Source organism: Ammodytes marinus (genome assembly GCF_949987685.1).
Source record: "Ammodytes marinus genome assembly, chromosome: 19".
Classification (NCBI taxonomy): domain Eukaryota; kingdom Metazoa; phylum Chordata; class Actinopteri; order Uranoscopiformes; family Ammodytidae; genus Ammodytes; species Ammodytes marinus.
In genome coordinates, this window is record NC_137223.1 from 23,022,513 (window position 1) to 23,039,654 (window position 17,142).

The 17,142-nt window shown below is 38.1% G+C and overlaps 1 protein-coding gene across 2 annotated transcripts; it reads left to right on the forward strand.

Annotated features, from left to right (window-relative positions):
- The first annotated feature begins 57 nt into the window (after positions 1-57).
- gnpat (glyceronephosphate O-acyltransferase) lies at positions 58-15,833 on the forward strand. 2 transcript variants are annotated; one of them, XM_080048442.1, is made up of 17 exons: positions 58-191; positions 2,266-2,457; positions 3,211-3,387; positions 3,794-3,923; positions 4,505-4,665; positions 5,030-5,105; positions 5,550-5,701; positions 6,203-6,333; positions 7,663-7,958; positions 8,624-8,722; positions 9,694-9,870; positions 10,058-10,137; positions 10,711-10,851; positions 11,437-11,536; positions 11,672-11,765; positions 12,385-12,446; positions 12,900-15,833. In XM_080048442.1, the coding sequence occupies exons 1-17, from the start codon at positions 168-170 to the stop codon at positions 12,941-12,943; spliced, it is 2,136 nt and encodes a 711-aa protein (XP_079904568.1). In that variant the 5' UTR covers positions 58-167; the 3' UTR covers positions 12,944-15,833. The 2 variants fall into 2 exon arrangements, with proteins under 2 accessions (XP_079904568.1, XP_079904569.1); XM_080048443.1 differs by having other exon boundaries at positions 4,505-4,632.
- The last annotated feature ends 1,309 nt before the right edge of the window (positions 15,834-17,142 follow it).

A 17,142-nucleotide genomic window follows, 5' to 3' on the forward strand; every position in this document is an offset into this window, starting at 1 on the left:
GTAGCTTCGCGGAACACGGAAGTGCTGTTTCTTTCCCCCGACACGCCCATTGCATTAGTTAGTTCCTCCAGCTGCTAGAATAGTTTTTTTAGAAAGACTCGTGCACACATTCATGCAGGTGTAACTTCACTGGATACGGTCTCTGTGACTTATAAAGTGACACAACTATGGCGTCCGGCGGTGTTTACTCGGTATGTATGATGTGTGTGTGTGTGTGTGTGCTGAGATGCTAGGCTAACTTCTGCTGCAGATCATTCAACTCTGTTTGACGTTGACGTTTGATTCAAACAAGTGAATGCCACATTTAATTTGACACTACACACGGCGTGGAACTGGAAACGTGCTGTTTTGACTCGTAGTGCATACGAAAAAGAATCACGTACGTTTAAGTAGGCGGGTTAAAGTTTTATTTGCAGTATTTTGTCTGTATAAAAGCAATCACCACTTTCACTTGTCTACAGTAGTTCTAGATGCATGTAGCTTCTTGTCCGACATCTTGTCGCTATGTCCCTAGAGAAGTCGTTATAGTGGTTGACCCTGCTGTGCAAGTGCGCAGGATGTCTTACATTATAATACGTGTCTTTGTGTTGAAGATTCGTCTCAATGTAATGGTTTGAACTCATACAATAACTTGCACATCAAATCTCTGCAATTTCACTCGTCACTTTCATGTTCATAGATCAGTGTTCATACTTTTTCCTCAAACTCTTATGTTTATTCTCGCTTTTCATGTATTGCGCTATTTTTATTAGGATTTTATGTTAGGTTACTGTACTGTTGAATTATTGCTGAGTAGAATGGACTCCTTTCCCAGTGCCTTTGCCTGTGCAGTTCATGGACCTATAAATATAGTTGACATACACTTCTTCAAACTAAATATTGAACTGATATCCTGCTTTAAAATGTGTCGTTATAGTGGTTGACCCTACAGAGCAAGTGTGCTGGATATCTTACACTATTATCTTTTGTGTTGAAAATGTGTCTCAATGTTATTGTCACAACACACACTGACTAAATCTGCACCATCATGAACATCAAATCTCTGCAACAAATCACACTTTTTGTGTCACACTGCCATTTGTATGTATATTGCTGCTTTTATATATTATGTATAGGTCTCTCTGCTATTATATTTGTACTCTTGTATCTTTGCTAATATTTTATTCTTATTTCTTGTTACGGTCGTTTCTTACAATGCTGATGGGACCGGACTCCTTTCCCGTATATTGTTGACGCTCTGTCAACCTGCTTTTTACAACCTCAATTTAAACATTTTGAAACTAAGCTACAGCTTTCCTGTTAATCCTAACCCTACATTTTACCATGTGTGATGTCATGCATGGGAAAATGTAGGGTTAGATAGTGAGACCAAAAAACACTCTTTCTGCCTTTTCTCAGGCTAGGATGAACCGATTTCTAAAATGTTAGCACATTTATACTACATAGGAGCTCAGAGTTCAATACACCAACATATTTACACCGGTGAAGTAGGTCTTTAAATCCTTTTCTGACTAAAATTGCATCTACACTGGAGATCCGAGAATCACATAGTTTTACCACAAACTCATATTTTGCCTCAGCAGTATGTATTTCATGCACTTAATAATGTGCTAAAATGAAATGATAGGGGATGCATTACTCCGTATAAATAATAATGAAATTTGACTGGAACAAATGGTTGTGTCAGTTGGCCCACTCACTTTATTTGATTGAGTTTGAGAGTGAACCCGACACCAGATTTTAATTCTCTGCATTTTAAAAACCTAATTTGACGAAAGCTAATCTGACAACCTGCGAGTGAGTGAAAACCAACACTTTGTCCTATTACCTTGTTAAATAAACTAATTTAGCACACACACCCCGACAGTCAAAGTCACTGTTTTTGTGACTTTAGTTACCAAAAGTAAATTGAACAATTTTATGGTTACGAAGATGAAAAACAAAAAATGAATATATTTTATTTATTTTTAAAGATTTTTTTGTGTTTTTAAATTCATACGAATGGATTTTTTTCAATTATTATTTATTTTTACTTATTTTTATTGAGTTTTAACATTATAAAAAAATTACAAAATCAACATTGAAACATATCAATAAATGTTCTAATAGTAACGTGACCTTTTTGTTATTTCCAGAAATGAAAAAGAATATGAATGGATATGAATTTTTTTTACTTAAAGATTTCTTTGGCATTTTTTTAATGAGTAATGACTGGATTTATATGTAAATGTTCTAAATATTAACGTGGCATTTTTGTTTTTGCAGCGTATAGACCCGATGCTGAAGAAAAGAGATGACTTTGAGGACATGTTGGAGGAGAGGAGGAACTCCAGTGATGTTAAATACGCGCTGAGATGTTACTCTCCTGTCCTGTATAAAGGTCTGTCTCCCTGCACGCCCGGCGAACTGAAGGCCAGCGTGCTACAGTCACACCAGGTGCTCTATATCATCGGCCAGGTAAGGGTTTCATTTCATTTGTACATTTAACCTTTATTTACACTCTAGTCTTAAATGGTTTTAAGATAGGGCAATGCTCTATTATCCAGACCAAAACAAAAAACGTTATAATTTCCTTTTCCCGAAGGTTGATTTTTATTGTTATTTATTTTAGCAAGTCAGGTAGAGTTTACAATTACATTTTTTTCATTAAACCTTTATTTATACTCTGTCTGAAACAGTCTTAAAGTACTGGTTGGCTTGCTGGTTATACCTGATGGTTAGGGTCTCAATATGACTTAAATGTTTGCAGGTTGGTTAGGAATAGTGCAGTTTTTGTGCAATTTATCAAAATCAGTATTTATTTTTAGCAGCGTGCTCGAGTCACATCAGATTCTCTATGTCATCGGCCAGGTAAAGTTTTCACTAGATTAATTTTTTTAAGCTATTGCAAATACACAGCTTTAAACTTTCTTTTTGTTGTACAAAAATGGCAGAAACACAAGAGAAAAACAATTGAAACATTTACACAGTGGTGAAGAGTGGCAGCAATTAAAATGAAATGGGTGAAAGTACAATATAGCCTAATTAAAACAGTTACAGGTAGAGTTTGGCAGATTTAAGATAGTTTGTTTAAATTGGTTAAAGGATATGAATATAGATTTAGAAAACAGAAAATATAAAAAAAAAAGGTGAAGTTCTAGTTTCCAAATTTAATATTCTTTTTTTATTGAAGGATTTCTTTTGTTCTTTCTCTTGTTGTCAATCATCCAGGTTTCCAGGGAGACGGGCCGGGCCAGTGACGAGGTGGTGGAGGAGGCGTCGGCCATCTTGGAGGAGATGGCTCACAGTCAGCAGCTCGGCACCGTGAGATTCTTCGCCTTCGTCCTCAGCAAAGTGTTCAAGAGTCTGTTCAGGAGCATCCGGGTCAACGAGGAGGGACTACAGAGGGTGAGACATGATACAAGACAGACAGGCAGGCAGACAGACAGACAGGCAGACAGACAGGCAGACAGACAGACAGACAGACAGACAGACAGACAGACAGACAGACACACAGCAAAGTGTTTAAGAGTCTGTTCAGGAGCATGAGGGTCAACGAGGAGGGACTACAGAGGGTGAGAATGATATAATACACAACTGCTGCTGTGTGTTTCAAGCCTGCTACTGATTAACTGAACTATTTATTCCTAAATGTTGTGTGTGTATGGGGTACCTACTCGTATGCCTATGTGTCTTAAATGTACTGCACTTTGACCAAACAAATGTCCCAACTCTGGGATAATAAAGTATACTTTGCCTTTGCTACACACTAAAATTAAACTCAAACCCAGTCTGTTGTGTGTTCTGCTCTCAGCTCCAGCAGACGATCCAGGACCATCCGGTGGTTTTGTTGCCCAGTCACCGTAGTTACATGGACTTCCTGCTGATGTCATACATCCTCTACACCTACGACCTCACGCTGCCCGTCATCGCTGCAGGCATGGGTGAGTTTACACACTCAGAGAGTCTACACACTGATGTAGCAGGTTTTACATACCATACATAGTTATACAGCTCAGATTGATGACCATTGAAGTTAGAAAAATAATAGAAACAAGGAGACTCTTGACTGACTACCTGTCTGTTTTTTCTTCAATCAATAATTATCTTTTTTCGTTTACACACTGAGTTTATACAGCTCAGATTGATGACACTGTATAAGGGAGAAGTTGATAGTAATATTGGGTTAAAAAATGCTCTATTTTAGATTTTCTAATATATATACAGTACATTATTTAAAGTGGCTACCAGGAACTTTCATTTTGTGTTAATTCTTGCACCCCCTTTGGACAAAAGCGGTTGTGTTTTTACTACACCAACTGTAGTTCCTGGGTGATCGTACCCATGACAAAGCATGTTACATGTAATTTATGATCATCAGTGGAAAAATTAGACTGTTTCAGAAATATTTAAAAGTTTTGTTCAATCAGTTTAGGGTCAGAATATCAGAACCACTCCTGTATATAATGCATTTTGACCCAGCCCCATCTTGCTCTGTCCATGTGTCTATGCCTGTCCCCTGCAGACTTCATGGGGATGAAGGTAGTTGGAGAGATGCTGCGGATGTCTGGTGCGTTCTTCATCCGCCGGTCGTTTGGTGGAGACAGACTCTACTGGGCCGTTTTCTCTGAGTACGTCAAGACCATGCTCAGGGTGAGGACAATACTTTTCACAGGCTTTCTGCAGGTCCTTAAAAAGTCTTAAAATTATCTGAAATTTGACATGACTTCAGGAGTTTTTATTATGAGGTTTACGTCTTTTTAAATATGTTCTTGGCAAGAGTGTGTACTAATCACGCTTTAAAATAACAATAAAACCAACACAGAACCATATAAATTATGTTGAATGTATTTACTTTTATTTACTTTCCAAATTAATTTATCTACTCCAATTGATCCTCACACATTTATTTGCCGGTGTCAACATGAAATAGGTCTTGCCCTTTTTGTCGTAAGATTGAGAAATAGTGGCATTTGTTGCGGCAATTTAAACGTTGCTTCTGTATCATGTAGACGTAGCCTAATTCTTCATGTGTGTTTTTCCTCTACAGAATGGATTTGCACCAGTTGAATTTTTCCTAGAGGGGACGAGAAGCCGAACGGCCAAATCTTTGACTCCAAAGTTAGGTAAGTCAGAAGAAAATTAACTATAAACTATCCCAGCATGGAAAAACAAAAATTATTTCTTCTTATATCACATAAGCAATAAAAATGTGCAGTCAGATATTTAGAGAGACAAAGTTTTGTTTGCCAGGTCTTAGTTGCAAAGGGAGAGAGTTGTAAAATAAGTCTGTGTTTACAAAACAAAACCAACAAATGCTACTATGTAAAATACAGCTAAAGTGTGTGTGTGTGTGTGTGTGTGGGGGGGGGGGGTGGGGGGGGGGGGACTGTGCAGATAATCACACCACCACACATTCTAGTGGGGCATCGTTGATTGAGGGGGATTATTTTTGTGTGACTATCATTTATTTTTTCATTAAAATGTTGCATACTTTGCCTTTTCAGTATTCCCAATTTTGTGTTGTACAACTTTTTCTTCCTCTAACTGTTGTGCCCCATGTTATCCAGGTCTGCTGAACATAGTGATGGATCCCTACCTTAAAGGGGAAGTGTTTGACATCAGCCTGATGCCAGTCAGCATCAGCTACGAGCGGATACTAGAGGAATCACTTTACGCCAGAGAACTGCTGGGGGTTCCCAAACCCAAGGAGTCTACCTCAGTGAGTCATTATGATTGTTCTTCAATGATTAAAGGTGGAGTCAGTGATTCTGGGGAATGCTTTTTGCAAAATATATTTTTTTCAAAATCAGTGAATATCTCCTCACAATCCGCTATCTGTCCGTACTGTGTGTGCGACTGTGTGCTGAAGAAAATCCAGTGTTGATACACAACACAGCCCAGGCTTTGTACAAGGGGATGTTTCTAGCTATGGTGGGTCCCTTTGTTTACATATCCTTTGTCTACATACAAGTTTACAGAGCCTAGGCTGAGTATTTACACTGGATTTTTTTTAAAGCGAACACGCACAGTACGGACAGGTAGCAGATTGTTAGGAGATATTCTCTGATTTTGACAACAAGCGTTCTCCAGAATCACTGACTCCACCTTTTTTTAATGGACAGTGGAATCATGATAACTAACTTAATTATGTTTTTGCAAATGATGAGATATCTCCACTTATCACTCCATGTTCCTGTATTGTCCATCTCTGCTCTCACAGGGTTTGTTTAAAGCCAGAAAAATCCTCAGTGAAGACTACGGCAGCATCCACGTTTACTTTGGTGAACCCGTGTCTGTTAGGAGTCTAGCTGAAGGCAGAGTGGACCGCAGCCAGTTCAACCTGCTACCAAGGTACGAATACACCAAAATTAAACTGTGTGTGTGAAGACGCCATTTCTCTACGTGGCTTTATAAGATCAGAGAGACAAGGGACACAAATTTAAATGACTTTTCGTGACACTGAAAACCGCTTGTCTAGTTCAGATGAGAGTTGGCGATTATATACGAGATGACACAATGTTCCAATTTCCTTAAAGGTGCTACGAGGAACTTTTAAATATTTGCAAACAAGAATCAGCATCTACGTTCTCAGAATGAGCAGCATACTGAGGTTGCATTCCGAATCGCATACTTTCTACTATATAGTATGTAGAAAAAAGATTTAGGATGTCCTAATTCTTGTGGCCAGATTAAGGATGGTTAGAAGTACCCGGATGTCCTACTTCATGCGGCCAAGATTGTTAGTTTTGAAAACTGCATCCTATTTGGGCGATTCTGACCCACAATCCAGTGCGCACGTGAAGTGACGTCACATCGACGAAGCCTCCATATGAAAGCAAACGGGGATGTTACGGATATAAAAGCAAGAGGCAAGATCAAGGCGCAATGTTATGATGAAATAAGAGAGTAAAGTATGTCCCAATAGTATGCCTACTGCATCCTAACTAGATTATTTTTATCGTAGGATGTAGTATGTAGAATAGAAAAAAGAAAGAGTATGCGATTCGGAACGCAACCTGACTGCAGGGCTACAGCCTCTTCAGCCATATACAGTAATCATTATCATACAGACTTTATTCTCTGGTGCCACCTCAGTCAAAACATACACACTGTTACGCAGTTTTTGGTATCTCAACCCATAACGACCTTCACAGTGACATAGGCCTGAACTCCTTGTCAATTAGATTACTTGTATTTAGATTCACAATGACATCTGGCTACATAAACAAATATAACATTATTATTATTATACTATGATTATTATATTCATTTCCATAACAGGATACATATGAGACAATTTAAACAGCGCAAAACTGCAAAACACTAAGAAATGATGTCATCACAGTTTTTAAATGTTACTATGTAGCAGCATGTTTTCACATATATTAAGTTAATATTATTAGTCAATGGTTACATTGAAATGTGTCTTTGCACACAGAATGCATACAAACAAATTAAGACAATTTACAAGTAAAAAAAACAAACATGAACAATTTATGGTTGGTCATATACAAATAACTCTAATCTTTCCCATGGTTTGCAGACACATCTAACTTGAGAGGGGATATGCTGAAAGACAAATTTAAATGTAACTAATAAAGCAACTGAACTAATGTTGTATTTTAAGGATTAAATTGCAAAAAACTTCACCAAAGTAACTCTAATCTTCCCCATATCCAGACACATCCCCCAGAGGCCGGGTGAGGAGGTGGTCAGCTTGGTGAATGACTCGGCCTATAGACTAGTGCGGGCGCAGGAGGAAAACATGGTGCTGCAGCCCTGGGTCCTTCTGGCTTCTCTACTGCTCCAGAACCACCACAGCCAGCAGCAGAAGAACCACACAGAGGGGGCCACACACCACCACAGTACCCAGGAACAGGGGCTCAATCCTGGGATAACTCTGGAGGAATTGACCGCACAAACCACATGGCTCAGGGACCTTTCACGGGAGTATGGAGCCTTTCTGCACTGGCCAGGTACAGCATAAATGAACCCAGTGCTCCATTTTAATTGGATCCCTGTAAAGTTGAACAGTTTAATACGCTGCTGAAGACTCACTTTTGTTGCATTGGCCTTTAACACAAGTTGAGACTTTGACACTCCTAACTTTTTTTTTCATGTATCTTATATGTTGTTTTGTATTGTATCTTGTTCAGCACTTTGGTCAACTGATGTTGTTTTTAAATGTGCTATAGAAATAATTTTGACTTTGACTTTCGACTTTGTACAATAGGCTCTCTGTGTGCTCAAGACTTTAAAGGGATAGTGCAGTATTTTTTAAGTGGGGTTAAGGGGGTACTTATGTATAGTCAGTGTGTTACCTTACGGAGATGGTGATCAGTCCAGGGGGTGTGAACGTTTTACAAAAATATCAAATCGGTTTAACAACGTCAATTTTTTCTTGTACACAGTTTTAATGGGTGGGTGGGTGGGGGCGGGGGAATTAAATATATATGATAATTACTGTGATATGAAATACAGATACTTACAACACTTAGTTTATCAGTTAACATGGTAAGGAAAGTGGACAGACAAGAGACTAAATAACCTATAGTGATAGATATGGCTATAAGTCATGTAATTGGTTGAAAAAGGAGATGAGTTGATAAGAGTGTAATTGTCCCTTCTCTCTCTCCATCAGAACACACCTCTCCATCAGACGTGGTTTCCTCCAGTCTGTCTCTGCACCGAGGCCTCGTAAGCGTCTGTGAGGGGAGAGTGCAGCTGGCAACAGAACAAGGTCTGGATTTGATTGTTTCTGTTACTTTTAATCCGTGTAACATTTGTGCATTCCTACAGAGTTAAACCTGCAGTGTGTAGAATTTTGGGTTTTATTTCCTAGCAGATTTTGTAGAAAATAATTATAATATCCATAAGTACGTTTAATTTAGTGCATAATAGCTGAATTTTTTTGTTGTTGAAATTATTATTTTTTTCCTTATTTCTCCATACTTTGGACCAAGGCCTTGCCACCGCCATTTTGGAAGTGTCATAGTTGGAATGTCATCAGGTGCATTGTTTGAAATGTAAAATTGTTCTATGAAGGCCACTGTAGCTTCTGTTATTATTCGAAAGGGGTGGGGTTACCCAGGGAGCGTTGCATTCTAGAACTTTCTAGAACTTACTTGATGATGTCATATTACACACTGCCCCTTTAAGTTACAGAGTACATTGAGGGCATCCGGCTGTCTCTTGCAGTCCAGTACAATGAACATTTCCTATGTTCAAAGATCAACATTTAAATAAAGTGTGCTAAATGTTACAAAAAGTAAAAAGTTATGTTTTATAAGTGTCATGAAAAGGGTTTGAGAGGAAGGTGCCTTTTTGTATGAATGCAATTTGACTTTTTAAAGTACCGAGTTGTTGTTACATTTCTTGCAAAATGTTTTTTATGTATACATTCACAGCTAATTTAGTATTAAAGGCAATTCCTCAGTTTTATGAAGCGTTATTGTCTCTTATACAATTTTAATTTGTTAATTGGCATCAAAACTTCTACGTCTTTTGAAACCGACTCAATAAAATGTGTTTTTTTTCATGTAAATGTCCGGCCTACATTCACACGCACACACTGAAAAGAAAAGAGCAAGGTGTCCATGTGAAATCCGATGTCAACGCTTTTATACAAATAGAACTTCCACCAAACAAAGCAAGACATGTTACATTAAACACCTTAACCATAGTCTGACTCTGAACTCTGTGTGTTTGTAGCGGTAGGAGACCCATCATCAGGGGCCCCTCCCGGCCCGGTCTCCCCAGAGGAGAAGCTCCTGAATCGGGCAGTGGTGGTGCTGTCCTGTGCCTCCTACAGGAACCAGGTGCTGCACGTGTTTCTGCGTCCCGCTCTGCTCGCCTGCGCCGTCCACGCTGCCTCCTCCACCAACAAACGTAAGACAGACAGACACACACACACACACACACACACACACTGCTGTTTGAAATGGGAAGATACTAGTGATATTTTTTTTCAATATGCTTGAAAAACATGAACGACAGAACTAAGATAATAGATTCATTCTTTTTTTTAACTCTTTATTGATCAGTTTTTGAAGTTTTTTTGTGTTTTTTTTTTCAGAGGATGTCTTCAACAGTTTCAGCTTCCTCAGAAACATGTTCTCCAATGAGTTCATCCTCTGTCCGGGAGCTACAGTGCAGGTCAGAAACAGCATTCAGATAGTTTACAAAGTATTAAAGGTGCATCTAAACACATTAAAATATCAATAAAAGTTTAATTAATTTTTTTAAATTTAAATCAATAAGGTCAACTTCTAATATATTCTAGATTAAGTACATAAAGTAAAATTAAACTACACTGAACATACTTTTCAGAACGTTGACATTTCTGAATCATAAATCCTTTTTTTGATTGTTTTGATGATAATTGATAAGATTGATATAGCGCTCTTTTGGAGGTCACTCACAAAGACGCTTAAATATAATAAGTAATATATATATATATATAAATAATAAGTAATATTCTAATATTGTGAGATACTAGAATGTTTTATTCTATGAGCTATAAGCCGTAATCATCTAAATTAAAACAAGAAAGGCCTGACATATTTCACTTGGTGTAATGTAATGATATTTAAAAGTACATTTTTTTTAATGGACTTTACCATGATAATTAAATGTGTATAGATGCATGTGTAGTGTTTATAGTATTGTGTTGCTAGTGAAACGTATGAGAATGAGTTTCATTTTCCATTTACTGTATATCTCTTGTAGGACTTTGAGGAGGCCTGTTACCTGCTGGTGAAGACGGGAGCGCTGCAGGTTTCTCAACATGAGGTTCTGGTGACAGAAAGCGGACAGAGGACTGTGGCCTTCCTCACCAACATGTTAGATCCATTCCTACAAGGATATCAGGTGAGGGACACGCACACACTCACACACTCACTCACTCACACACTCACTCACTCACGCACTCACTCACTCACTCACTCACTCACTCACTCACTCACTCACTCACTCACTCACTCACTCACTCACTCACTCACTCACTCACTCACTCACTCACTCACTCACTCACTCACTCAAATAAGTGGGGGCGGGACCTGATAAGCCTTTGGCTTCTCCTGCCACCCTTCGGACGATAACACAAAGTAATATGTATGAATATGCAAAGAGAAAATTGTGTATTGTGTGTAATTGTCCGGAATAATAATAAATAAATAAATAAATAAATAAATAAATAAATAAATAAATAAATAAATAAATAAATAAATAAATAAATAAATAAATAAATAAATGCAAAGATTGTGTTTATTTTAATTGAAACATTATATGTATTAAAACTGTTGTAGGAACAGTTTGTGTCCTCTAGAGGGGGCTATTAACACATAATTAGTTTTAATGGTGTGTGTGTGTGTGTGTGTGTGTGTGTGTGTGTGTGTGTGTGTGTGTGTGTGTGTGTGTGTGTGTGTGTGTGTGTGTGTGTGTGTGTGTTCTCAGGTGGTGTGTCGGTTCCTGTGTGAAGAAGCCTCTGAGTCTCTGACAGAGAAACAGTTTATTCCTGCCGTGCGCAAGTTCATCATCAAACAACTTCTAGCAGGTTTCTATCTCTCTTTTGATAAACTATTTCTGCTTTTGTTTTTCCCCTTTAGCCCTGTATGAAATGTACTTATTGTGTGTCTGTGTGTGTGTGTGTCTGTGTGTGTGTGTGTGTGTGTGTGTGTGTGTAATCCAGGTCGACTGAGGTACACCGAGTTGTTATCGTCTGACCTTCAAAAGAACGCGCTGGCCGCTTTGTTGAGACTTGGAGCGGTACGCAAAATCAAAGGGTACGTTGCTGTTTATTTTCATGTGTGTGTCCCTGGTTGGTTGAATTGGTGGGAGCAGCAGCCAGACGTGATTAAAAAAAATGCACAAATTAAAAAAATACAAGACAAGGAAGTTCAGTTTTTTCCCCTTTAGTTGTTTTATTGGGCTGAATGTTTTTCAAGTACATTTTTTTTAGCTAAAAATCACAATAGCCTCAACGGGCTTTACAATCTATCTTTAGACTATTGATTCATGTAAAGAACCCTCTACAGAAAAGGGAGAAAGTTCAGGACAAACAATTATCTGTATTTAAAAAAACTGGTAAAAAATCAGCTATACAAACTATTTGTGAGCACACTAACCCTGAGTTGGTTCTGTCAAATTAAAAAATAGTAATACTCGAAAAACTCAATGTATAATGTAGCAATGAAGAGAGTCTGTGTTCCACTTTTTTAGTTTTACTTTGTGCTGATGAAAAAAAAATAACATTTAAAAAGGTCAGGATAATCCACAGCTTTAGGCGCAGTAAAAAAACATTTACCGGAACTACTTTCCAACAAAAAAGAAAATAGTCCCAAAACTCAAACTTGCTTTTGTGCTGAAGAATAACCATGATGTGCTTCTCTGTCTAAACCTCAGAGTGCAGCCCGGGACGTTACAGGTCGACAACCTGATGGTCAACTCACTGGAAGACACTCTGGGTGAGAAACCAGCTGCTAAAAAATACTGTGTATGAATGGCTGAATTATACTGTTTTTAATAGTGTTTTTTCATGCCTTTAGACCTACTTCACTGGTGGAAATATGAAGGTGTATTGAACTGTGAGATCCTATGTAGTATAAATGTGCAACATTTTTAGAAATCGGTTCATCCTAGCCTGAGGAAAGGCAGAAAGAGTGTTTTATGGTCTCACTGTCTAACCCTACATGTTACCAAGCGTGACATCACACATGGTATAATGTAAGGTTAGAATAAACAGGACAGCTGGGCCAAGGGAAGACTGAGGGAAGAAAAAACCTCATTCATTATATTATAACAGCAATTTTATAATGATAGAACGCCGGTTCAGTATGGGTGAAGTATTCCTTTAAATAGCGTTTTTTTTTCATGCCTTTTTTGAAATAACAAATCTCCCATTTTCTCCACTTGTCCAGGAGGAAAGCTACACACTCAGAAAGCTGCCGTGGCACGACTTTAACCCACCGGCCACAAAAAATGCCACAATCCACAAAAAAAAACCTGGATCATTTTACCTGCGTCGACGTGATTTGAAGATTTCCCTGCCAGACTTACTAACTGCTTCTATGAGAGATGGAACAGTAGCCTCGCCATCTGGAGACGGCTCACTGTCTTTCACTGTCTTCTACTGAAAAACCTTTTTATATATTCAGTACGATGATAAAACCCAGATGAGGATGAGTAAGGACTTTTATTTTGAAGGAATATTTTGCCAAGCTTCTTGCGTCTTTTTGAATTCTGAATAACCAACTTTTTTTTGGTGTGAGCATCTTTTTGGGGAAATGTCTGAATATGCCAAAACCGCTCAGAACAGCCATGGCATTAATGCATTTTCTACATATTGCCTAACACTACGCTTTGCATTGCGTTGTTTTCAACCTGTGGACCTCCATTCTCTCCCTGTGGAGAAGTGTATTTATACTCTCTGGTTGCGTTCCGAATCGCATACTCTTTCTTTTTTCTATTCTACATACTACATCCGACGATAAAAAGAATCTAGTTAGGATGCAGTAGGCATACTATTGGGACATACTTTTCTCTCTTATTTCATCATAACATTGCGCCTTGATCTTGCCTCTTGCTTTTATATCCGTCGCATCCCCGTTTGTTTTCATATGGAGTCTTCGTCGATGTTACGTCACTTCACGTGCGCACTGGATTGTGGGTCAGAATCGCCCAAATAGGATGCACTTTTCAACACTAACAATCTTGGCCGCATGAAGTAGGACATCCGGGTACTTCTAACCATCCTAAATCTGGCCACAAGAATCGGGACATCCTAAATCTTTTTTCTACATACTATATAGTAGAAAGTATGCGATTCGGAACGCAACCACAGTCTCTCTCGCTCTCTGTCTCTCTGTCTCTGTCTCCCTCTCTCTCTCTGTCTCTTTCTCTCTCTCTGTGTCTCTGTCTCTCTCTGTCTCTCTGTCTCTCTCTCTCTCTCTCTCTCTCTCTCTCTCTCTCTCTCTCTCTCTCTCTCTCTCTCTCTCTCTCTCTCTCTCTCTTTCTAGCACTTTAATGACATTTTTATGCAATGTGGTGTGGACCGAACTTTTTTTTAACATGTTTTTTTTTAACATGTTTTCTGTGGGAAAATGGTTACTGAAATTGGTGGTAAAGAAGATTTGGGTTGGTTACATATTAAGTTTTTAGTAAAAAAATATGAAAAAAACTAATATATATTTGAGTTGATCTTGCCACAGACCCGAGAGGCCTACTTTAGCCAATATGGTACGCGCTCTATCCACTACGCCACCAGAGCGCCCCTGGTGTCATTGTTCGATTGAAAATGTCTGGTTCAAGTTTGCCAAACACCTTCACGCCTTTTGACACACTATTTTTTTTTCTTTTTCAACAAACTTTATTGAAAATTCTTTAGCAATACGCCAAGCTTTTTTTTCCCGATAAGGAGCAAGGATTTATTCTGTTTACACAGTGGAGACAACGCCACAAGTCTAATGCCAATGTTGCACGGTTGCCAAACTCCATATTAAATTGCCTAGTTAGTTTAACTGAAGCACTACCAGCAGAAAGACACCAAAGAAATTTTTTTTAAATTTCCGTTCACTGTTGGAGAGAATTTACATATTGTCAAGTTTAGAATAGTTCGTGCAATTGGTTTAAAGTTACAGATTTTGTCAGAATATATTGAAGCCGTCGAATATTAAGTCTTTATTTATATTTAAAGTGAAACACACTTGATATCATTTTGTTACAAGGGAAAAGGGGGAAAAAGGCAAAAAATAAGAAAATTAAAGGGGGGAAAAAACTCGGAAGAACAATGCTGGTGAAATGTCACTAAAGCAAACGTATAACAAGCTTTTGAAAGTACCATGCCAACGGGTGACATTTTGTTTTTAGGACTCAGGATTAACTACCACACATTGTTCATTGTTTATTTAGTTTATTTCATTTCTACCATATTTGTATCAAATGCAATTGGTGTAAGGACCTTTATTTTGAAGCTATTTATTAGGTAGTTGAATAGCAGTGCTAGCGTGGTACGAATTTTCTGGATTATTTTGATATTGGTGCCAATTATGCAAACTGATTATTATTTTTGACAATGCTAACACAAGACATTTAAAAAAAAAAAATTGTATTTGTTTGAATGATCCCAAATATTAATATTGATATGAGGGAAGATTGCCAATATTAGTCTGATCAAAAACTAACTACACAATATCAGAGTTTATCTGTTGATCTTTAAGTTTAGCTGAACAGCCAAACACGCCTATACAAGTTCACCATTTTTACATCACAATTTACTACATTTATATAAAAACTCTGCCTGCAACTACATCAATCGCCGATTTAAAGGTTCTACGAGGAACTTTTAGATATAACAGTCTCATTTTCCCTCTGATGATCATGAATTACATGTAACGGCAAACAAGACCATCAGTGCAAAGAATGCTATTTTTTTTAATAGTTTTTCTTAATGCCTTTGTCATGGGTACGCTCACCCAGGAACAACAGCTGGTGTAGTCAAACCACTACCGTTTTTGTCCAAAGGGGGTGCAAGGATTAACACAAATTGAAAGTTCCTCGGAGCACCTTTAAGCAGGCTAATAAAACATTTATATTTTGAAACTCGCATCAGAAAGTGGCCGTGCATCTAAGAGACAACAGTCTGCATGTCAACATGTTATCCAACGTGCATTTGTGGTTCAATTGTTTTTTCAACCTCTATAACCGCTTTTATACTGTGTGATATCTGAATATTTAGTGTGTGTGTGTGTGTGTGTGTGTGTGTGTGCTTGTGTGTGGGTAACATGTTTTTAACAATGTTTAAGCGTGTGTGTGATGGGCGAGGGCTTTTTGTACCAATGTACAGGCTAATGATGAAATGCAAAAGTGTATAATAATATAATAAAGTTTTTTGAAATACACATCCAGCCCAGATTGTGTCTCGCTTGTCAAAATCAATTTTGTCACAGCCTAGGCTCTGTAAACTAGTATGTAAACAAAGGGCAAGTACACATCGTCTGTAGCTAAAAACATGCCCGTTTACAGAACTTAGGCTGTGTATTAACCCCTGATTTTTTTCAGTGCTCACACAGTACATACAGGTAGCGGACCATGAGGAGATATTCACTGATTTTGTAATGAATCTGGAATAGATGAAAGTTAGAATTTTTTAATTAAATAACGGAAAAAAATAAATACCTTTTACATGATAATCATATTTTTGGAGATGCGTCTGTATATATCATGAAATACCTTGTTTTATTATTTTGCAAGAGAACACTACATATATTCCGCCACTAGGTGTCAGACTTGCTTCTCTGAGTATCTCGTACACTCTTCAGTCTCTCTCTCTCACACACACACACACATACACACACACACACACACACATACACACACACACACACACACACACACACAAAGCTATTACAGAAGCATTTTTCATCATGTTTTGTGGCCCTGCTGCTGAGTAAGAGACTGCTGCCAGCAAATCCAGCTCTTTCCATCCATATTGCCCTTTCTCTCTGACAAATTATAGGTCCCTCTAAAGTTGCCATAGCAGATTGCTTATGTACACACTCCATCCATCCATCCATCTATCCCTCCATCCATCCATCTATTCTCTCCATCCATATACGTCTACCTGGTGCGGGTGTATAATCGTGTCAGCTGTCGCCATATCAGCACTTTATCCGCTACATTATGACAAGCTACAGTATATTGAAGAAGTGTGTGTGTGTGGGGGGGGGGGGGGGGCACATGCACTCCAATACACACACACACACACACACACACACACACATACACACAGGAGGCTAACACACTCAAATAAACCACTTGTCTGACCTGGCAGCAGCTGCTTTATGAGCAGAAATGCAGTGTGTTTAGTTTTGTAAATTTAAGGCAAGACGCAGCCGGCCAAAACTCCTTTTTCTTTTCAAGCACTGGTCAATTTATGAGATTTCTGTCTATTTTAATTCCATAACATGTCTTCTTTCATACTAGTATAAATAAAAGGTCCAAAATGTACATTTAGGTGTTTATTTGACTAAATCTTGTCTGTTTGCGTCTGTATGTTTCTCCTTTAAAACCAACGGCCATAATCTCAAAATAATTGTTGATCATATAATATTGTTATTAAAAACATGCAGAAGATCAATCTTTTAAGAGTTGTACATAGTATTT